The sequence below is a fragment of the Chionomys nivalis genome, chromosome 6, assembly GCF_950005125.1.
Source record: "Chionomys nivalis chromosome 6, mChiNiv1.1, whole genome shotgun sequence".
Lineage (NCBI taxonomy): Eukaryota > Metazoa > Chordata > Mammalia > Rodentia > Cricetidae > Chionomys > Chionomys nivalis.
Window position 1 is genome coordinate 72,338,459 of NC_080091.1, and position 25,000 is coordinate 72,363,458.

The following is a 25,000-nucleotide window of genomic DNA, read 5'->3' on the forward strand; positions in this document are numbered from 1 at the left end:
AGCATAAGTAGTAGAACAGGCCACGCTCAAGTGGGCAGGTAACTTAAAGGTTACTGGCAGGAGCCATTCCGAGAACAACCCCACCTTTTGTTTAAATAAGAGAGTTCTAAGCCTAATACAAAATTATATACAATAAGAACAAATATATCAATCATGAAACATGGGATAAATGTTTTAATAATTATCCTATCCTAATGAGTTTAAGTCTTGTATAATAAATAACATGAGAGGAAAGTAACTACAACTATCTAGTCTTCAACTAGATCAAAGACCCAAGAAGGGAAATTATATTACTTGAGTAGGCAGGAAGGAAAATCAAGCAACTTCCAAAAATGTACAATAAATGACAGAGACAACTGGCTACCTGGGGAATCACCCAAAGTCTCATTTGCAACATTGGAGCAACCAACTTTGGCTAAGGCCTAGATTAATTCACAGACCATTTTCAGAGGCAAGAAATTTTTAAAAACCATTTTACCCTGTATTAGCAAGATTTGACAGTCATTTTTACTTGTATCCTGCTTGTCCTGTCCAGACATCATGCATTTTGTCAGTGGTCGATGCATGGGCAGTTCCTTGCCCTAAGGCCAGTTTTGCCAAGAAGAAAACACGCTCCAACTGGAGTGTCTTTGGTGCTCAACATTCTCTCAGGAATAGATTGGTGCTGCCAAGAGCAATCATGTCTCACGTCAACAGAACCCTAAATTACTTAAATGGCATATTCTACAGTTCTTTGAAGTGGTTGAAGATTATCTATCTGTAAAGAATATAATCTCTATGTATCTAAAGAACCTGATTAGTATAACTATAAGTATGACAAACATAAATGACTTTTAATATATAATTTTTAGTACCTATGTAACTTAAAGTCTAAGACTTCATATTAGAATATTATACTATAAACAACTGTGCAACAAATGAGAATAATGTCCTCAAAATGCAAATAATGTATAAGTACCTTGATCAGAGGTAGAAATGTGCATTGAAATATGACAGATATATCCTAAAACTGTATTAATATACAAAAATGTTTTAAGCAGAGATAGAAGCATGCATGCAAACAATATGAAAAATTAACTTTGCTTAGATATACAAATATTGTAGATAAAAGTAGGAACATATTCAATATAGCTTAATTTTGCATCATATACAAGAATCTATAGCAATATAAACTGCCTATAAATAATAGCTCACAAGTATTCACTCTATTACTCATGATTATTATTAGTGTGAGTAAGCTCACACTAATCTATTATCCCATCCAATTCCCCCAATGTTTTCTTTAAGAAAAGATTCCTGAACATACATAATTCCTCCCAACCCCCAACCCTATACCAATTATAAATAACCCCTAAATTATGTCCCTAACCCTGAGGACAAACTGTTAGGAGATTTAGGAATATATGTGTATACATGTAATAACAATTATTGAAAAAGAGAACTGTAAATTTGAAAAAAGCATGGGAAATAGTCTATGGGAGTATTTGGAGGTAAGAAGGGGAAGGGAGAAATATTGTAATTATATTAATCTCAAAAATAAAGATCCAACTTTTCTTACTTGGGTGATGAAAAAAGTTTCATCTGGTGCCCAAATTAAATAATATAGAGAATGATTTTTTACTTAAAGGCTGATGTTTTTCTGTAGAACTAAGTTTGATGATAATTTTAACTGCCATGAATATAAAGTCAATATTTATTTTAGAAGAACAAATAGAATTGATTTATCATTAAATTTGCATGGCTTGTAAATGTCTGATACAATCTTCTGTGTACAATCTACCAACTGATGCCTGAATAATATAGCAATGTGTTATCCTGTATGCATTTCACAAGCTGTAGATTTTAATTCCATTATAGTGCCTTATTTTTCTGAACTATTACATTCGTAAGCATACGTCACACATGATAAAATGCAATAAAGTTTTCATGACTCAGTAACTATTCAGCAAAGGTACTATCAGAACATATTCTTGTGTGGAGCATTACAAAAGATATACGATTTCCATTAAACTAAACCACTTTCTCCTAAGCATTTAAACTGGAGCTCTCCATTAGTTTATTTATGTTTTATTAATCAAGTCTAATGTCGGTATTGTTATAATGATGTTTGACTTCTATAGATATTGGCATATTCCCTTTAAAATATTAAGCTATAATGCTATTAATATCTTATATTATGAGATTTGAAAGGAATAATTGTCAATCCAGTAAGCAGTAATAGAATTTTCAGGCTGCAAATCCATCAAAAAGATGTATTAGTGAAGGAGGAGACCATATAAAATTATTCTCTAGATATACTTAAAAATTACGTTGTGAACCAGAGGTTTACACAAGAAATCTTGAAGAAAAATAGTCTAAATTTCCCTGCTATTACTTCCATATCCCACCCTACTATTTTTACTTTGGAAAAATGAGTTATACACTTTGCTATGCTCAAACAAAAAACAACTGACTGACAGGTAATACACTGCTATATTGACTGAATTGTTCAGTTTTATATAAAACATATAAATATAATAAAGAGAATTTGATGAAATCATCCAAATATCTTCTGAATATCATACCTACAAATAATCACCAATTCAATTCCTTTTTTCTGTCCCTAATCCTTTTCTTGTCTTTGTGATACTGAATGCCAATTTTAAGTGATTTCTTTTTTTATTTTCTCTTTCTCTTCCTTTCTCTCTCTCTCTCTCTCTCTCTCTCTCTCTCTCTCTCTCTCTCTCTCTGTCTTTCTTTTCTTGATGACTTCTTAATATTACCACACAAATGGTTTTTTAAATTTATTTTACATACCAACCACATTTTCTCCTCCTTCCATACCTCTTCCCACCTCCCTTCTACCCCTCCCATATACTCCTCCTTTCTTTCCATTCAGAAGGGCTAAGGCCTCCCATGTGAGTCAACAAAGCAGGTATATCAAGTTAAGGCAAGACCATACTCCTCCCCTTCACATCAAGACTGAGCAAGGCATCTCAACATAGGGAATAGGTTCCAAAGAGCCAGCTCATGTGTCTGGGATAGGTCCAGATCCCACTGCTAGGGGCCCCACAAAAGGTCAAGCTATATACAACTGTAACCCACATGCAGAGGGCCTAGGTTAATCCCATGTTGACTCCTTAGCTGTTGATCCAGAGTCTAAGAGCTCCCACAAGCTCAGGTCAGCTGTCTCTGTAGATTTCCCATCATGATCTTGACCCCACATTGCTCATATAATCCCTCCTCCCTCTCTTTAATTGGGCTCCTGAAGCTTCAGTCCAGAGCTTGGATATGAATCTCCACATCTGCTTCCATCAGTTACTGGATGAAAGCTCTGTGATGACAATTATGGTAGTAACTAATCTTATTACAGGGAAAGGCCAGTTCAGGCACCCTCACCACTATTTCTAGGAGTCTTAGTCTGGGTCATCCTAGGTTCCTAGGAGTTTCCCTGGCACCAGATTTCTCCCTAACCCCAAAATTGCCCCTTATATCAAGATCTCTCTTAAATTATTCTCTCCCTCCATTATGCCATCAAATTGACCATCTTGATCACTCATGTCCCATCCCCCATCTCCTCCCCTCCACCTACCTCCTGCCCCCAGTTTCCCCTCTTGATGGGAGTGCAAACATGTACAACCAACTTTGGAAATCAGTGTGGCGATTTCTCAGAAAATTGTAATCGATCTACCTCAAGATTAAGGATACCACTCTTGGGCATATTCCCAAAGAACGCTCAATCTACCTCAAGATTAAGGATACCACTCTTGGGCATATTCCCAAAGGACGCTCAATCTACCTCAAGATTAAGGATATCCTTTGGGCATATTCCCAAAGGATGCTCAATCATACCACAAGGACACTTTCTCACTATATTCATAGCACCATTAGTTGTAATAGTCAGAACCTGGAAGCAACTTAGATGTCCCTCAACCAAAGAATAAAGAAAATGTGGCATATCTACACAGAGAAGTATTACTCAACAGGGAGTGGGGGATGACATCATGAAATTTTCCGGCAAATGGATGGAACTAGAGAAAACCATCTTGAGTGAGGTAACCCAGGTCCTGAAAGACAAACGCAGTGTGTACTCACTTATAAGTGGATATTAGATGCAAAGCAAATGATAACCAGGCTACAATCCTCAGCCCCAGGGAAGCTATGTAAGAAGTAGGACCCTAAGATGGATGCATGGAGCTCCCTGGGAGGAGGAAATAGATGAGATGTCCACACAAACTTTTAAAACACTTAAATGTTTACATTCATTGCCTTCTGTGGAAATTTCTTTACTTACGTTTTTCTCACATATCTGTGTCTACCCATTCACAGGTTTATTTGGGCTTCCTGTCTTATTGTTCTTGTAGGACCCAGGGCAGTTGGTACATACCTGCAAAGACAGGCTCTATAGAAACTAACCAGAAAGTAGGCTTGAGTCTCAATAGTTTACCCTAAGGAAATACCTGGTTCCAAGAAAGACCACAAACTGAGACCATCCAGACACCACCCAAAGCAGACCATCCCAAGGAAACTCCTAATATTCCAACTATTCTAAATAGGATCACCTGATGTTCCTTAGCCCTTCAACAAGACACCTGTAGACAAATGTCAGTCAATCAGGTGTCCTGAACCTTAGAAACCTCTCATCCAACCTCTGCTATTATAAAAATCCCACCCCAAGAGGGTTGAAGAGGAGGGGAGAGGCAGGGAGGGGGGCAGAGAAAAAATGTAGAGCTCAACAAAAATCAATAAAAATAATAAAAAATAAAACCCCACCCCACTGAGTTTCGGGTTCTCTAATCTTGCCAATGCATAGGACACGTGATGAGTCCAAGTTTGAACTTGAATAAGAATAAAGGCTCTTTGCTTTTACATATGGGACTCTTTTATGTTTTTCTTTTCTTCTTTTTCTTTTTTTTTTTTTTTTTTTGTGGGGAGGGAGGCTCCGCGGATCTGGGTGTAACAGTTCTAAATGAAGATATTTCTTCAGAAGAAATCTATTATTTGGTGTGAAACAGATTTAAAAAACAAAGGAAAAAGAGCCCCAGATACTCAACAAAGGAAAAAGCAAGCATTTCTCACAATCTTGAAGATGAATGTGTACCCTGGAGCCATGGGGTAGAGAAAAGGGTGCTTAGAAGAACCTAGCCTATTTTCTTATACATACATACATACATATACACACATATTATTCTATTTCTCTAATAGATAGCAAAATGTTTTAGTTTTCTTAACACTCTAGATATTTTTATACATTTAGAAACCTGTAAGTAGTGTATACTATATGGAGAATTCCTTGTTTTAATTTTTAAAAGTTTTATTTTTGAGTTTTTCTTCTCTCTGTGCATTTTTTATGTGTATATTTTCAATGAAGTCTTGACAACTAAATCAAGCTCAGTTATAGGGATGAATAAATAAATAAGGAAAGCATACTTTTTAAAAATTAAAAAGAATTAATATTGCATTTCCACTGAATACTCATTTAAAGGTGAGGAACATTTAGTAATACTAATAATTCATATTGTTTATTTTATGAGGAAACACACATGGGTATGATAGCAACAATAACAATGATAATTAACTTGGACACCAGATGCTCAAAATGTATTTACAATTATTATATTCCTTATAATTTTCCCTCTTCAATTTAATAATAGAAATAATTTTTATTATTTGAGAAGGACAATATTTCATTAGCTGAAAAAATAAATTGCCTTTGTAAAGTTACCATTTTGATGCAAATATGTTACACTGTGTAAAAGAGCAATTAAATTTTAGTTTATAATCCCTTATGAAACCATTGCTATTATGAAAGAATTCTTTAAAAACAATAATAATACAATAGTTATTAAACTCATAAACACTGATAATTTGCAAACATCATCATAAAAATCATAGATTAATAACTATGGTTGCTATGTCATTATACAGCTTACTTTTCAAAAAAGGTAAGTTATATTCATTAAAGGATGGCAGTTTTATTTCTAACTTTATATTTTCCTAATATCCAGAAATATATTACAAATATCAGGGACAGCCTGGTTTTTCAAATCACACTTTACTTCTTTCCTCTGCACCCAGTTCCTCATTTCATTCTGAAAATCAGCTCTACATGGTACAGTTTCTTAAGAAACCACAAAACTTCCCAAAATCACTGTACTATGTTGCATCTCCATCAGTACAGGACAAATATTTGTTGTTTTTTGTTTTTGTTTTGATTTTTTGGAAGGTACAAAAATATATTTCATTGACATTTAGGAATCATTCATTATAGGACATACCATTATTTTATGTACAAACAGAAAAGAAATATTTCCAGTTGAACAAGGTCACATGTTTAAGACATTATTGTTTGTAAGATGCACTCTAATTTCAGAAAAATTTGTAATATTTTAAATATACATTCTAACTGACAAAATTATTTTCAAGAACCTCCACGTTCATAGGAGGAGGACTAAAAACCAAGCCAGAAGAGTTGAAGGGATGGCTCATCAGTTAAGAGCATTTTGTTGTTCTTGCAGAGTTGTGTTCTGTTTAGCATTTTTAATTTTTATTTTTTTGTTTATAATATAGTGTCTCAGTAAACTGTCTTCAAACTCCATTACATCTCTACCTCAACTCTCCAACTGCTATGATTTCAGGTGTGTATCACAAAGTCAAGCAAATTTTGACTTATGTCTTGTAAGTAAATGGTGCTATCATTTTTAATTAAAATTCTCAGATGGAATATTTAATCATCTTTTAACAAATGTATTATATACTTCATCTATTGTGAGATTCCTGCTTGGATATTTTGTCAGATTTTAAATCAGGATGTATATTTTTATATTGTTAAGTTTTATTTTTCCTTTATACAATTTTCAATGTACAATGATCATTAGTTTTGCATACATGCATATATTTCTTATAGTTTCTCTAAGCCTGTACTATGCTCTGCCTTTCTATTGTCTTATTTGTGTCTTGACTTTAAATTATTTTGAAATAGCAGGAACTTTTAATTTTAGTGTAAACTCATTTAGTTTATTGTTGCAAGGAGGGTCTTCTCTATGACTCTGCCTACTCTCTCCTCCTCTATCTGTTTGGAATTTCTGCCTTGCCCTATTCTGTGCTGCAATAGGCCCAAAATAGCATCTTTATTAACCAATGATATTCACAGCATACAGAGAGAAATTCCACATCACCTCCTCTTTTCTGTCTAAATAAGAAGGTTTTAACTTTTACATAGCAAGATTGCCTACAACAAAACCATTACCAATCAAGAATTATAGTTATAATATTTATATCTACTTTATCATTTACCATGACTAAAAAAAGTATATCTATTCTTCAACTCCATCAAAGACTCCAGAAAGATATAATATTACCTAAGTAAATTGTACATTGTAAACACTGTCCAAAACTTTAGAAATGACAGAGCCATCTAGCTGCCTGGACAGTCACCCAAAGTTCTTCTGTAAGACTGGAGCACCCATCTTCAGCCTACAGGCCCACAGTGTCCAACAGACTTTTTCATGAAGTAGAAAATCTGAAGATCTGTTCTGCCTTGTAATGGCAAAGTCCATCAGTTGCATTCTTCTGTGTCTGGCAAAATATCTGGCAGACTCTTTCATAAAGCAGGAACCCTGAAAGACACCCTTAGGCAAGTTCAGTAGTCAATTTTCTGTGGGTTCTGTATGTCCAGTTCATACAACATAACATCTAGAGTCCAGGCAAGAGCAGTTTCTTGCCCAAATGGCTAACCAACTCCATAAGGAGCCTCTTAGATGCCCATCTTTCTCTTGAAGTAGATTGGTGCTGCCAGGAGCAGGTGTGTCTCATTGTCATGAAAAGTCCCAAATTCTTAAAACGTTTTAAATGTCATATTCTGAAGGTCTCTGAAAGATTTGAATAATATCCATCTAACTGAAATATGTCTCTATATATCTAGAAAACCTAGCTAACATGACTACAAGCTTGACTATTTTAGATGACTCTCTATTAACCTATATTTCTTAATTATATATTACACTTTTAAATGAGCTACACAAACACAATACCTTAATCAAGAGCAGAAATATAACTAAATTAACCTTAAATTTGTACCAATAGACCAAGATCCATACCAATGCAAATCTCTATAGCAGGTTCCTTATTATTTGACCGTCTCTTATATCCATTATTCATTTCGTGTATCCATAAGCAAGAACAACTGAGTGTAGTTCTATGATCTCAAACATATTGCTATCTTTTGAATAAATATTTTAAAAAGGAAATATTTTACTTCTTTTATTTCTTCTGAAACACTTCTTTTTCTTGATACAGATGCGATTTTCTGACCACTATCATTTTCCATACATCTCAGGAACTATTGACATTTCTTACATAGCAATTCTTTCAGGAATAATTTCCACAACTTTGATTTTTCTAAGAAATTCTTCATGTATTCTTTGCCTTTGAAGGATAATTTCACAAGATTCAGAATTCTAGGTCGTTGGGTTGGGTTATTTCTCTCAATGCTTTACATATTTCAGCCCATATTCTTTTTACATAATTTCTGAGAAGACTAATACAATTCTTATCCCTGCTTCTCTATACATGCAAATTATTTCTACACTTTGAGGTCTTTTAAATTTTTTTCTGTCAATTTTTTTGTAGTTTTAATAAGCATATTTTACTAGGTTTAAACACTTTTGACATTGGTCTTATTATCTATTTTGATTTCATGAAATACGTGCTTCAGAGCCTGACTAATTTCAAGGGAACTATTAGTCATGGTTCTTTCGAGAACTCTACTGTTTCTCTTTATTTTCTTGTCATTCTCAAAATGTGTAGATTGATTCCCCTTTTCTGAGAAACTGTCATACTGATTTTCAAAGTGGCTGTACAAGTTTGCATTCCCATCAGCAGTGGAGTGTTCCCCTGACTCCACAGCCTCTCCAACATAAATTGTCCTAAGTATTTTATCTTAGCTATGAACTGGCCTTTTCCTGTAATCTGACTGGTGAACACCCCAACTATCACCATTGAACCTTCATTCAACTGATTGAACAAGATGCAGAGATCCACAACCAAGCACCAGGCCCTGCTTTGGGAATTCAGTCGAAGAGAGGGAGTAGGAAGTATATGAGTAAGGGAGGTTAAGATCATGATGGAGAAATCTACAGAGACAGCCGAACCAAGCCCATGGAAACTCATGAACTCTAGACCAACAGCTGTGGAACCTCCATGAGAAGAAACTAGGCCATCCAAGTGTGGGAGACAGTGCTGAAACGTGGCCTGTCTGAGGGGCCCCTGGCAGTAGAAGCAGGATCTATCCCTGGTGCGTGAGTTAATTTGTTGGAGCCCATTCCCTTTGTTGGGAAGCCATGCTCAGATTTAACGCAGGGGAGGGACTTGGTTCTGCCCCAACTTAATGTGCCAGGCTTTGCTGAATCCCCATTGCAGCCATTACCCATTGGAGGAGGAGATGAGGGTATAAGCTGTGGGGGAGGCAAGGGAGGGCACAAGGAAGGGTGGGATGGAGAACTATGCTTGGAATGTAAAACGAAATTTTAAAAAATAAATTAAAATATTTTAAAAATTAGAAAAAAGCAAATAATGTAAATTAGTATCAGTGCCTCATGAAAATGCCGCTTTTGTTCAAAATTACATTTATATTGATTTTATACTGCTTTTACAACTGTAACTTTTAGAAAAAAAATCCTTTCAAAAATAAATTTTTAAAAAGCCTTTGAGGACTGCTTTTTATTACTATAGAAACTAGCAGCCAACTGCTATTTAAAAATACATTTTTACAATTGTATGCGACTTGAATGTGAATTTCATAACCTTTTGGCTATTGTGATGATGAGATAAGGACTTCTTATATATTTCTCCCTCTATTTTCAAGATTTTAGTCCATTTTGACCAAATCGACTAATAAATACTGACAGCACCACTGTGAATAAACACCACACTTGTGGTTATTTTCAACAACTCGGGAAAAAATGAGTTTCTGATATCTCATATTTACTTATTTTAGGAAAAAGCTTAAAGGAGTTGATGTCATCATGAACTGATTTTTGAAATCCTCTGCTCTTCAGAATATCCTTAATATTCAATCGTGTATGTGTATTGAGTGGGAGGTACTCAGCAGATGATGTGATCAATACTGTCTTCCTCTGTATTGTTTGAAATTGCCCTCTAGCTAATTTTTCTTGTTCAAAATTAACTATTGCAATTCTGCCTCTGTTGAGTTATGCTTCTACTGTTTCTTTTACTTTGGAGTTTTTGAGAATATGAATATTAATAGATGATCTAAAATCTCCAGAAAATTAAAAAAAAATTTGAACCACTCAGAAAAAAATTTAGTTATGTACTATAAAATTTCCAAACTATTGATTTACATAAATATTTTAGTAGGGAAAATCTGTATAACATAATTCTAAAATAAATATTAAAATTGAAAGAAATAAGCAAGGGATCTAAATGTGAAAATCATGAAAGAAGTCAAAATAGTTATGGATGTAAGGTTAGCTGCTCAGGCTCTTCTGGAGGAAGATCACAACGTTGAGTCTGGTCCAGTCAAATGGTTGTCAAAATAAAATTTCAAAGGATCTGTGGTTTAACAAAGTGATAAAGTACTTGCATAGTTCATCTGGCCCTGAGTTCCATGTGCAGTAATACACAAACACACAGACATAAACATAACACATACACACACAAATATAACATATACATTTAGAATATAAAGAAACGGATTTATAAAGAAGTAATTCAATGAAAGATAAAGAATTAAAAATTTTAAGGTTGTATCTTAGTCATTTTTTTCTGTTCCTGTGATAAAATATCCTAACAAAAATAGGGAAGCAGGGTTATTTTTGCTTACAGGATATAGGAGTTTTCATGAGAATGTCTACCATATTCGAACACTTGGTCCTACTTGGTGGTACTATTTGGGTATGTTTGGAGGTATGAACTTTCTGGAGGGGTGACAGGAAGTCTATAACTGGGATCAAGCTTTGGGTATATATAATCTTTTTCTATGTCCAGTTGATTCTTTTTCTGCTTCATGTTTGCATTTGAAGATGAGAAATCTTGTGTTCCTTCCTGCTGCCATGCTTGCTGCTTGCTACAATACTTCCCCACCATGTTAAAGGGATTTTTGTCCTTCTGGAACTATAAGCCCAAATAAGTACTTCCTTCTGGAGTTGCTTTGGTTACAGAATACTATCACAGCAATAGAAAAGTAACTGATATAGCAGGCAGAAAGGCCTGGTGACAAGAGCTTGGTGGTCACATGGCATAGTCATTCAAGAAGCAGAAACAGGGAGTGAGGTCAAACTGTGAAATCTCAAGGACAGTACCTAGTAATTCACTTTCTCCAACAAGGCTTCGCATCTTGAAATTTCTACAACTTTTCTAAACAATAAAATCTCGTAACAAAAGTAGGATACAATATTATATCAAAACAGCATATGCAGAAATATGGGAAAGTTTTATAAAAAAAGAAACAATTTTATTATCACCAATGATACCCCTGCTGATTAATACTTTTTATAAAATTCTAAATAATGCAGATTTTTCCAAAAATAATATGTTGTAAAATCTTACAATATGATTCATTTTAAAATATGCAAGATTAAATGCTTATTTCATTCTCTTACCTCACAGTCCCCATAAAGAGATAATAAACACTAAGGCATAAAAGTAATATAGCAAGAGTATGGGAGCCCACAGAAGTCAGTCCTTTCCACCTTGACAGAAGGTCAGAGAGTTTAAGCCCATTTGCTCTTTCAAAGTTATTGGCAAGAGGTCTGACTTAAGGTGTGACTACAAATAAGACATCTTGACCTAGGGGGTGGTTACTTGGTATTTTCAGTATTAGGATAGCCCACAGAGGTAGATCTGTTCCACCCTAATCAAAGGACAGGGAATCCAAGCCTATTCCTGCTCCTTTAAGGCTATGACAGGAAGTTTAATGCAGATAGTATCTACCTATAGGATATTTGGTCTAAGGTGTAGTCACTGCATGTCCTGCCTAGAACACCAGAATTCTTAACTCAGGATATAGTGGCTTGATGTTTCAATAATTAAAACAAGTAATTTCTCTGTTCATTGTGTTAAAGCAGTCTCTTGCCCTCTTCCCTCCTTTTTGGATTGGGGTATAAATATAACAGCATACGGAAAATAAATGTGGGCATATTCAATATTCACTAAATTGCCCTCCTGGTTCTATCCTATGTTTCTGTATTTCTTTCATATCTCTGCTCCTCCTAGCTAATTTTTCTAATTCACAAGTCCCTAAACTGGAACATGTGAACCCTGTAAAGGCTGGACCGCAACATAAGAGGGAATAAGCGCTTTCAGCAAACAAAATTCTTTTAATTGGAATGGAAGAAAAGCAAAAACTTAGCGGGAACAAGAAGTGTTTCAGAAATACAGGCAGCTGGTCCTCCAGATGTGCAGGAGCAGATATAGTTTTCGTCAACTATTACTGCTGTATAATGCAGCCTCGTGTAATGGAGGGACTCAATGGTTCTTCACGAGGAAGCTGGAATAATTAATACTTGTAAATTTACAATGTAATGTAAAACTACTCCCATCCTATCACCAAAGAAAAATTCAATTTGCTTTTACTTTTTTCTAAAATTAAGTCCGACAGTTAGCAAACATCAACTATAAAGTTAATCTTGCCTGTAATTCTCAATGTGAAAAGACAATCAAAAAGTGCTCAAATTTTAAGAAAAACCGCTGGAAAGAAGATCAGGATAAACAAACTTGAACAAGCTACCAAGGTAAACAGCAGGGAACTGAAGTAAATTTATTTCCAGAAAGGAATTTTGACTTACGACATAACAGTTTGAAAGTATAATAATCCCTAGCTTTAACAGGGTAAATGGGGAAATTATTACACAAAGTTAATTATCATAAAACAGTATCTATAGATAGTGGCTGAAATGAAATTATTTAAGACATGTCTATATTTTATGTAGAATAACAAGAACCATTCAAAAATCAATTAGAAAACTAGGGGAAAGGATCCAACCGAAAGGATATAGAGTAGAGGACTATTATTTTTAGTTCAAGTCTATGTTGCTTGAATATTCAGACCATGAACAAATGGGAATTTTCCAATACAGGATACTCATACAAAACCAGAAGTGATAAGAAAATACATCAATAAATCTCTGTGCATGCAACTTCATCTTTAATGTTTCTAGAAAGTAAATATACTTTTCTTTTTGGGCTTTTGAAGCCAGGCTGCTCAGTGGTTTTGAAGTGGACCCTGCACAGGACACTGATTAGAAAGCAGTCCACACAACATAAACTTTTTATATTTTGTTCCTCTCACTTAATGTATGCCTCTTATAGTCCCTTGATTTTCTCTGCCACTTATGTGTACAGGAAACTGATATCGGTTCAATTTTTTTAATTGAAGATTTTCTGATGCTGTTATCTCGCACATTCTTATGCCTCTTCATTTCCAGTAAATTGTAGTAAGGTTTAAATCAGTTTTAAGGAGTCTAGGGTGGGTTAACATCATGATCTGTTTTTATTTTCTCAGTAAACATGTTTTGCTTTGTTAAATTAATGGTCATAAGTTGCCATTTTTTGGATATGCTCTTCAAATTAGATCTGAATTTTGACTCATTTTCTTCATTTATTAGTTTGGGTAATATTTTTAAAAAACAATATTCTTACATCAAATTTAATTTTTATTAGATTTTATGTATAGAAGTACTGCTTTTTAATTAAACTAGCTGCTAAATGATGTGATAAAAATACGCTAAAACAAGCAGTAGAGCGCAGCTTTGGAATTGCTAATCCTCACATATGGGTCCTTATGCTACCACAGGCACCTATAAGAATAAGCCTGACGGTGACCCCTCATCAGCCATCTGCAGGTCAAGTCTGCCTTTGATTCAAAGTTCAGAGGTGACAAACTCCATCAAGCTGTTCCTTTTTTTGCTGACACTTGAATCCCAGGGCTGCAACCTCTATTTAAGCTTCTACTGATGTTTGCCACTTCTCCCTTTTCTATCCTTGGGCATAGGGAGGTAGTTGTTTATATTGGTAGTCTCATTTTCTCTAGTAAACTCATTTCCTTTAAATAAAAATTCAAATCTCAAAATAATGTGAAGTTACAGACCTAGGAATAGTGCTAGACAATGAAGTCAGTTTTGTCTATTTCCCTGTACTTAACTAGTTAACAAAACACTACTAATTCAAAGTCCACATTTCCCTGGATATTAACCATTTTCAAATGCACTGTATAATCAACACATCAACCTTCAGACAAAAGTATTTCGTGCATGACAAGGGCAGCATTAAAGCAGCAGGGAACAAGGTCCTGTTGGGATGGAGTGCTGTTGTTTTTTTTTTGTTGTTGTTGTTGTTTGTTTTTGTTTTTTTTATTAATTAATTTATTTAATTAATTATTAAAGATTTCTGCCTCTTCCCCGCCACCACCTCCCATTCCCTCCCCCTCCCCCAATCAAGTCTTCCTCCCTCCTCAGCCCAAAGAGCAATCAGGTTTCTCTGCCCTGTGGGAGGTCCAAGGACCACCCACCTCCATCCAGGTCTATTAAGGTGAGCATCCAAACTACCTGGGCTCCCACAAAGCCATTACGTGCAATAGGATCAAGAACCCATTGCCATTGTTCTTCAGTTCTCAGTAGTCCTCATTGTCCATTATGTTCAGCGAGACCGGTTTTGTCCCATGCTTTTTCAGACCCCGGCCAGCTGGCCTTGGTGAGTTCCTGATAGAACATCCCCCATTGTCTCAGTGTGTGGGTGCACCCCTCGCGGTCCTGAGTTCCTTGTTTTTTTTTTTTTTTTTTTTTTTTTTTTTGACACTCAGGGGAAATACTGACAAACTACAAGGCATCATCATGGATTTTCCATAGGGAATCCAATTTACTACAGTGCCCCTTCAGGCACTATCCCAAACCAGCAACCCAAACAAGAGGTATATAAAGGCATAGAGGGATAATGTCAAAGTTGAGAATATGGCAATTTATAGTCATGTAATGTTAGAAATGTGTTGGCAGAAATAGGACTGTACACATGCCATTATGTAGATGTCACAGCAAATGAGACAGACTCAAAGAAAAGAAATGACTGGGTCAAAAGTGAATGTAGGATACTGTCAACCTCTTCTGAGATATTTATTATTCTGTATTTTCAAGTACTAACATATGTCAACACTCACATTTCCTCAATTTCATCAACATAGCTTCTAAGTGCTAAGGCTTCTGCAAAACTTCTTGATGAGAAGCAGTCTTAAGTTTTAATTAGTATATGTTCCCATTATAAGTGAATATCTTCATATGTATTTGTATATATAGGAGGTATTCATGATTATTTTTTTGTGAATAATCTATTTTTTTTATCTTTTCTGCCTATTGAACTATTACTTCTATATTTTCAGAAGTTTATGAGTATGTTGTAGATAATCATTTTTAACTGATATAATTTTCAGAGACATTTTCCAATTAGTCAATCATAATCTTTTGAAAAACAAGTTATTTCTCTCTTTTTTTTTTTTTTTTTTTGGTTTGGTTTTTCGAGACAGGGTTTCTCTGTGGTTTTGGAGCCTGTCCTGGAACTAGCTCTTGTAGACCAGGCTGGCCTCGAACTCACAGAGATCCGCCTGCCTCTGCCTCCCGAGTGCTGGGATTAAAGGAGTGTGCCATCTTATGTGATAAATTTAGTAGTATTTTAATACTGCATCTGCAATAATAATTAATTGAAAAATTATGTTTTTCCCAAAATTTGTCTCTATATCCTAGTTGTATAATTTCATCTTGTATAATTTAGAAGTGTAAAACATATGCAATTTATCCTGTCTACATGGTGAGAGATGAATAAAATTTAATCTATTTTATTTGTGGTTGATTCACCAAATAAGAACTTAATAAATAAGTGCACCTTTTCCATTAAATATTGCCCTCACAGAGCCCACATTTCCACATGTAATAAAGTCCACATATGAATTCTAGTCTATTGATATCACTCTGTGTTTGTGCAATGGGAGACTGGTTTAAAAATAGAGACTCCAGAAGAGATTTTAATAACTGATAGAAACTGCCTGTTCGGTTTATTTTTGTGTCCTGATTATTTGGTATTTCTTCAAATAAGTCTTAAAAGTTAACCTGCCAAGCTCCAAGAAAGTAATTAATAATTTTGCCTTGGAAAAGCCTTAATATTATGAATCAATTCAGAAAAAGTTAAACTTTATGTAACATTGTCTCCTTATCTAACAATATGCTGTTTTATTACTCATACAGAAATCAAATAATAATATGTTTTATTAGCTTCTTCATTTTAATTTTATAATGCAATAATTTCATTCATATCTTCTTTTTGCTGGTTAACTTTATTGTTTTAGAGAATTATCCCTATAGAAATTGTTATTACTTATAGTTTATCATATATTATCCTTTGGTAGCAAATAGAGAATAAGTTTTCCTGACCAAATTTTATTTATAAAAGTTCTTATATAATTAAGCTAATACTTAACAACAAGTGTGTGATACTAACAGACATGACGAATATATTTTGGCATGTATATGCACATTTTCTTTATCTGCTCATCCTTTGTCACTTTCGTTAGTTTTCATGCCTTGGCTGCAACGAATAATTGTGAAATGAATAATATGATATCTGTTTTTAAAAATTTTACTTTTACAAGATCTCCTGAGTAAATTGGGAGCATGGGAACTATGGGAGAGGGTTGAAGGGGAGGTGAACAGAGAAAAACGTATAGCTCAACAAAAATCAATAAAAGTCTACAATAGCAATAGAATAATTTTATGCTAGAAGGAAAAACAAATAAAAATATAAATTTTTTTTTAAAGAAAACTTTACTTTTTCTTTTTTTCTTTTTTGCTGTTTACCCAGAACTGGAAAAAAAAGTGACCAACCTGGAAGCAACGCAATATTGTTAGACTAATCATAGACTCCTCCAATAGGGTGTTGTAAGATTTTTGTTTTATGTTACATAAAAAATAATCCTTAATGCATTCATTTGATAATAGCTTAAGAGTTGAGCACTTTCGTGACTGAGAAGATGGCTCAGTTGGTAAAGTGACTGTACAGCAGTTGTGAGGCCTTGAGTTTGATCCCCGGCAGGCAGGTAAGAAAAAACTGGGTGTGGTGGTACACTATTGTGATTCACATGATGGGAAGGCAGAGTTATGGTACCTGAGGCTTGCTGGACAGCAACTTAGCACCAGGTTCAGAAAAAAAAAAAATCCTACGGAAAACAACATGGAGAATAAGGAAGAAATATATCCAGTGTTGATCCATAGACTATACACACACACACACACACACACACACACACACACACACACATTCAGTGCTTAAGCATTTTAATGTAGTTTGTTCCATCATAATGATGTAACTTGAAATTGTTTAACAGTTCCTACTAGAGAGTTTAGAGTGAAAGTCTGGGTTCTGGCAGCACTAATAAGCTAGGCTAGGCCTCCAGCCCTAGTTTACCAATGACTGAGATAAATTATGGTGAAAAACAGAATGAGGATAATTACTTAATGCAGGTAAAATGGGAAAGGGAACACATAAGGTGGTCTCCAAGTCTGTTTGGGGGGTATTGACATGAGGTTTATCTGTAACCAAAACAATAATGGGGCTAGGAGCAGGAGATATGCATAATCCAGCAGCAGTGGTCAGGTGAGGTCTGGTACATCTTTGTTTTCCAGATTCTGTATATATCCCCGGAAAGAATACTCCTGCTCCAGCTTGAAGCTCACTACATCTGTTCTCAACTCGCAGGGCAGGGTCTGTCCTGTGAGGTTGTGTTCTTCTTGGAATTCATGGTAACTGCATAAATAGGACAATAAATGACCTGTTTCTTAGCCTTGTAAGGAGGTAAGATAGTTCTTGAATGACAACAATGCAGACCTGCAGAAGTATTCTGGTGACTGAATGTAAAGGAGACCAACACAAGATGGAGACAAAGATGTCAGTCATTCATCCTGCTTTTGTATACCATGTAGGTCCGAAGATGGAATCAATGCTCCTTAGCATAATAGTCTCTGAATGCGTGCTTCAAACTCTTATGATTATTAAATTTTGTTTCATGTTATCACAATATTAAAAAATTGAAACAGTTAAAATTTATTTGTATTTCAAATGTATTACTTGGGAAACATCTTAACAATTTTTGAATTTTCACTTATACATGGAAATGAGCAGTTTTTTAAAACTGATTAACTTGTGAATAATGTTTTTGAAATGGGCATGATGTCAGAAAACATCTCAGTAAGTGGGCATAAAGGGCTTGGCTTTCACTGCTTAGTCAGTATCCTTGAGCAATTTACAGTTACTAGAACTGCAGAAATTCTCCTGGTACCAGTTTAGAGAACAGATGATATAGATTTGGCAGGCGGCTCTCTGAGTCTCACCACCCTTTTGTAACATCAGATGCTCTGTATAATGGTATGAATATTATGTTCATAGTAGTAACACTTGGGAGTTCAAGTTCAGAAATGATTGACAGATAGGCATGTAGAATGCTGGAATTTGGGGTACATTTAAGGATGTTCTTGGTATAGAACTTTTTTCCCAAACAGTAGCCGAACATTTCATTAAGACAGGAACGTAAGATGCCAAACAGAATGTCTGAAATCAAGTCATAACTGTAAGTCTACTTTACTTAACCTGACCTGAGATAAGCATTTAAAAAACCATTCTATTAGCATATCTGAGATTTTCTTACCTATTTTTAAAATTAACTTAAAATTAACTTCTGCATAAATCAATGTAACTTTGTCATACATCTATTTGGTACTTATACTCCACATCCTACAGTGCCAGCCTTATACAACCATTCAGTACCAGTCTCGTGTCACCGCCAATACTATCATCACTCCTCATTTTAAACAGATAAAATGATTGCAATTTCTTATTAAGTTTACTTTAAGTCATCCAATCTCCAAGAAACTTCTGTAAAACAACTACTATTCTCCTCTGCTTTATTACAATCCAATACAAGATGAGACAGGTGGTTGCGGGAATGAGTAAAGTCTAAACACAGATCGAAAATCAATGATATTAAAAGAAATTGTTTTTAATGTCAAAAGCTAACAAGAACAATGAATAAAAGGATAGAAAGCTGTTTTCAAAAATAAGCTTTGCTTTCATTTCTAGACTAGGGATATTTATCAATTAAATGTTCTTATTTATAAAGTAGTATTAAAACCCTCTTTCATATATTACCTAACGAATAGCTATCTGCCTCTTTCTCCATGTTCTTTTTGTCAGACACTCCTTTGTTACGGGTGTACGTCTGATTGTAAGATCTTTCATTTCAAGAAAATGTGGTGTTTCCATGGAGATCAGCTTGAGATAGCCCAGTGACGAACTTCTTAGCTATAATTTCACACTGGTTTCTATGGTTTCCAAATAGGGAAAGAAAATGAAGTTGCAGATTTTTTTTGTGATGCAAAAGGTTATTGGAAAATAAGAGATACTGTTCAAATTAATGTCATCTCCCCCAGGAAAATAACTGCTGCTACTGCAAAGCACAGAAGACTTTATGACAATATAATCATATTTTTATATAAGCATAATTTTATGACATATAAATGCATATGATTTTTCTGTACTTGTCATTATGAGGAACTGTAATACTTAATGTTATAAAATTAGAAGACACCCTTCTTCAAAAGGAGGCATTTTATTAGTGAAATGTTTTGATAATGTTTACTAATAACTGGCTCATAGTCACCACATTTCTTATATCACAGCTTTTAAGATGCCACACAGTAAATGTGTCAAATTAATGAAGAACATGGAGACGAGGAGTCTTTATCGATTGTTGACATCTGAGGTCAACAAGAACATTTCAAGGATAAGGTCTCACTGTTACTAATGATAAAGTTGTGTCACATAGCAAGAAAATTTTAGACCTCAAATTCAAATCCTGTGAACATGTTTGTACATAGGTCAGACCAACCAACTGTATATCACCCATTTAGCCTCGTTCTCCACTTGAGCCTTTAGAAAAAATTCTACAGCAAACTGGCAGCTACAGTATTTATTGATCACGTTACCTGCATCACCAGAAAGGGAAAGATCAGTAGTGCCAGAATAGACAGATGGCTCCATAGCTAAAAGCATTTGCCCAAAGCCTGAAGACCAGAGTTACATCCTTGGTACCCACATGACGAAAGGAGAGAATTATGTCTCTCACAAGTTGTCCTCTGTGTACATACACATGCAAGTGCATTCTCACTCTCTCTCTCTCCCTTTCTCTCTCCCTCTCTCTCTCTCCCTCTCTCTCAAAAGATAGACTAAATTGCTACTTCCAAATTAAAGCAAAAAACCTCCAGGGCAAAGGTAAGAAGAGTGTCATTTTAAAATACTGACTTGATGCTACATTCATTTTTTATGCCTGCCTTCTAGTACTCTAGTTTATTTGTTCCCATTGTTTTCACAGAAAATCTAGGATTCTCCTCAGGTTGCAGCTCTCCTTCTCTAGATCTCTGGACACACACATCCAAGTAAGGCTCTAGAATGACTGGCTTTGGGAGGAAAGAGACCCTGAAGCTTAAGAGTCAATCCTGATTAATTGTCACTAGCTGTGTTTGGTGATGCTTCATGACCCTGAAAATCTACGGGTAGAGTTAGTTGAGTCTAGGTTCTTCTGGTCCATTTCATATAGCCAGTCTGCAAGCTAGTAGTATTACATTAGCTTTTGCAAGATTTGCTTTGCAATGTTTGACAGGCTGATTTTCTGTAAGCTATGTAAAAATAGGCAATTTTGTTGTTGTTGTGAAGTAATCCGACAGTGTACACAACTGCTTGTTTTCTTGTAAGGAGATATGGTCAGAGGCTTATTTCTATACTGATCAATGATTTTAGCTGATACCTTGGCGGGATAGTCAGGAAATTAGAAGACTATTAGAAAATTGGTAAAACGATGTCTGATGGAGGATTACGTGAACAGATTTCTATAAATGAATGCAGAATGGGAGGCATTTGTGTCCAACTAAATGCACTCTGGCTGGAGACTTGGCAGAGGAATGTTCTAACAATAAGGGATATAAAATGTTTCAGTCTGATAGTTATCTATTTCTTCTTCCCAATCATCTTCTGCTTCCACATTGGCTCTGAAATACAGTGACCAATCAAGAAGAATGGAGATTGTGTAGACTATATAATACAAAATTCAGTTCACCAAACCTTGTCTGCTAATTACCTACACATTATTGGTGACAACCCAAACTATCAAGCAGAAAAACCATTTCATTTGAGTTATGCTATAGAGATTAATACTTTGCATTGGTATAGATCTTGGTTTATTGATACAAATTTAAGGTCAATTTTGTTATATGTATATTTCTGCTCAATTAAGGTATTGTGTTTACACAGCTTATTTAAAAATAAAATCTATAATTAGGAAATATAGATTAATAGATAGTCATTTATAATAGCCAAATTTGTAGTCATGTTATGTTTCCTAGAGGTACAGAGATATATTTCAGATGGATAGGTATTCTTCATATCTTTCAAAGATGTATAGAATATGGCATTTAAAATGTTTTAAGAACTCAGAATTTCCACCTGCCAATACAGGTGGAACTGTCTTTGAAATTTCCTGCTTCATGGAAAAGTCTGCCAGATATTATGGGTCTGTAGGCTGAAGTTGGATGCCCTAATGTTACAGGAGAATATCAGAAGACTGTCCAGGCAGCAAGATGTCTCTGTTAGTTCTAGAGTTGTAGAAGTCTCTTACAATGCACTTCCAGTTATGAGGTAAATTATCCTAATGGGGTTTTTGAAGAGTTGGAGATAGTTATAGTTTCCTTAGTTATGATAAATTAGATATAAAACTTTAGACTAATAAAGATAGGACAGATGATAGAGTATTTTCCTTAATTGGTCTAATGTAAATAGAATAAATATTTTAACTACAATTCTTGTTTGATTCCTGTTCTGTTATATGTAATTTTACTATGTTAAAGTTAAAATCTTCCTTTTAATTTAGACAGAAAAGGAGAGGTGATGTGGTATTCCCCTCTGTATGCTATGAATATGTTTCCTTATGACTGGTTAATAAAGAAACTGTTTTGGGCCTATGGCAGGTCAGAATAAAGCCAGGCAGGAAATCTGAACAGAGACATAAAGAGAAAGTAGCGGAGTCAAAGAGACTCCATATAGCTCCAGAATAGGAGACAGACACCCCAGAACCTTGCTGGTAAACCATAAGCCTCGTGGTAAAATATAAAGCAATAGAAATGGGTTAATTTATGATTAAGAGATAGTTAATAAGAAGCCCAAGCTACTGGCCAAGCAATGTTGAAATTAACATGGTTTCTCTGTTTTATTTCGATCTGAAGAGCCAGGAATCAAACAAGCAGCTTCTGTCAAAAGAGTTAAGGTAAGTTTAGGGCCAGGAAAATATGCAGGCCCATTGTGAAGTTATCACCATCTCCTATAGGTCATCAACATATCTTAGTGACTAAGAAGAGTACATTCCAATTTAAATTCATGATTTCAGCACAAGTGTCCCAAATCCAGTTGGGCCTAGCTCTCTCCTACTTCACATGCATCATTCCTCCTTCACTGAGAACGCTGTCAGACCTACAGACACAGAATTCTTGTAGCGATTTCTCCATCACCTAGCACATTTGTATTCATCCTCACTCCCATAATTAATTCTGTATTCTACATTATTTTCTGCTCACCAGAGTAAATCCCACCTGATCCAATCAGTATACAGACTACCCAAATTCTATCAATAAGTAAGACAAACATATAAACAGAAAAAACAAAAACTCAGATAGTTTACACAATAGAGAAAAATGGGGTGGTGGGGAAAACAGATTGAAGCATGAGCTACTGTTCAGATCTTCAACGGATAGATATTAAAATTTTAGATAACGTTCACCATCGTACAGGAAGAATTAGAACTATTCCCAGAACACAATAGAAACAGTCTCTACAACATTCCAATTCTGCATCCATCAAATATCCAAGAAGGCACAGACTCCCTAGGATTGCAAAAGATCTCATTTGTAAGGTAACCACACCCTTGCACTAGTCTAATGCCTTCTGCTGAGCTACTGGCTTGATTTAATTACTTTCTTTTGAACAGAAAGTATGACAGGGGTGATAATCATGGGTTGCAATAAAGATTCAAGAGGAAAAGCAAGGAATGTTACTATTTTATTATGATTTTACCTTTGGTGATTCCCACATGACTAAGATGTGATCCTCCCAGTCACATCCTACAAAGTCTTGAGAGTAGTCCAACAACAAGGTGAGTGGATCTGTAGTGGGTGCTTACACCTGCCCTGAGATGAATTCAGCTCTTTCTGAATGCTTTGTAGAAATATGAGCTCCTGCACCAGAAAGCCCATCCCCATCATCCTCTGATTCTTGATTGACAAAAAAATGTGAGTTTGCAAATGCTTTATGGGAAGAAGTTTCAGAGTAATTTGTAAAATGAAACATAATTAAAATAGTCTCTAATAATCTAATTACAACCCTCAGTGGAAATCAAATTCCTATTTTTAATTTTTTAATGAATGTGGGCTATGATTACCTATAGTCACCCATTTATTCATCATTTCAATGTAATTGAAAGCCTCATCTACCAGATCCTGTTCTGAATACAAAATCACAGAAAGTATTTGAAGCCTATGATCTTACAGAGTTTCACAAACAAATAATAAAGAAGGGTAAAAACTGTCCTAAAAGTCAGATAGTGAAAAGAACTATTCAGAAAACAGGCTAGGGGAGTAAGAGAGAGACAGAAAGCAAGGCCAAAACAGAAGAAGATGGGTTTTGTTTGTTTTTTGAGACAGTGTTCTCTATGTAGTTCTGTCTGTCCTGGAACTCAATCTGTAGACCATGCTTGGCTTGAATTCAGAGATTTGCCTGCCTCTGCCTCCTGAAGGATTAAAGGTGTGTGCCACTGCTGTCGAGACAGCAGTACACTCTGAAAACATGACATGTGAGCAAAATCAAGAAGTTATGAAGAAGTGATTCAAATATCAAAAGTGCATCCCATGTACAAGAAAGAAACAAAAGCATCTAGATGCAGGAGGTAAAATGCCACTGCAGCATCCAGAGCCATTTTCCTTGGACTCCAGAGACAAATGAGTTTCTGGATTTAAAAGATGGGAGTGACATCATAACAGCTTTATAATTATCTTGACTGTTGAAAAACTGCATCATGATGAGGGAAGGAGGGATCAGGTCAAGGGATGAGACAATGAGCAGAAAAGCAGAAAAGAAATGAAGAAGTTTAGGTGTCAATGTCAATGAAAGTATGGTGGTACAGACCAGAGTGGGAACGAGAAAGGGCAGCCTAGAATAAGTCATTAAATCATAAGAACTTGTCGTTTTAAAATACTACTTTTTAAATACATAGTAATCACACTTCCTGGTGTCTACACCACTACTAGTGCATTCTAGGGGCTGGCATTCTTCCAGGAGATAAATGACAGCTTTGATGACTTGTTAGAACTTTCAAATGGATTTTATTTCTTTCCTTATGCTATATTTAATTAACAAAGCATTTCCATGACAAGTTTGTTTTGAGACAACTCTGCATTATGGTATCTGAGATAATTACTTATTCTTCCACTCTTTTGGGGTAACTCTACCAACAGGAGACAGGTTCCATTCTACACCCATCTGTGTCATATAAAACACAAATCCAACAAAGCAGAAAGTGGATCCACTAACTAGCAGCACATTGCCGTATTTGTCATGAAAATCCGATGAGGGCTTTGTGTGGCCCTGTCTTGCCACAACTTGCCGAATGCTTTGAATCTTGAGATGGTTTAGTGCATATCTGCCCAAGGAAAACATCATGACGTGTGATATGATTACTATTGATTGCAGCAATGGGTCTATTTCTAGTGACCTAGAAGACAAAACATAACATGCAATGACATTTGATCTGATTTCAATTCCTCCTGACTGCTTCATCTATGCCCCTAAATTCCCAAGAACAATAATAAGTATTATGAAGGTTCCAAATTTCCAGTGCAGACTTCAATCTTTTTCCAGTTTATTTTTTGAG

The 25,000-nt window shown here is 35.2% G+C and overlaps 1 protein-coding gene across 1 annotated transcript; it reads right to left on the reverse strand.

Annotated features, from left to right (window-relative positions):
* Positions 1 to 24,543: 24,543 nt before the first annotated feature.
* Positions 24,544 to 24,789, reverse strand: LOC130875386 (cytochrome c oxidase subunit 7B2, mitochondrial). Its single transcript, XM_057771064.1, has one exon. The coding sequence runs from the start codon at positions 24,787 to 24,789 to the stop codon at positions 24,544 to 24,546; it is 246 nt and encodes an 81-aa protein (XP_057627047.1).
* Positions 24,790 to 25,000: the final 211 nt, after the last annotated feature.

Bases quoted from the DNA above. Each gene is read 5' to 3' on its own strand.
- LOC130875386 (XM_057771064.1), bottom strand. From the start codon at position 24,789: ATGATGTTTTCCTTGGGCAGATATGCACTAAACCATCTCAAGATTCAA.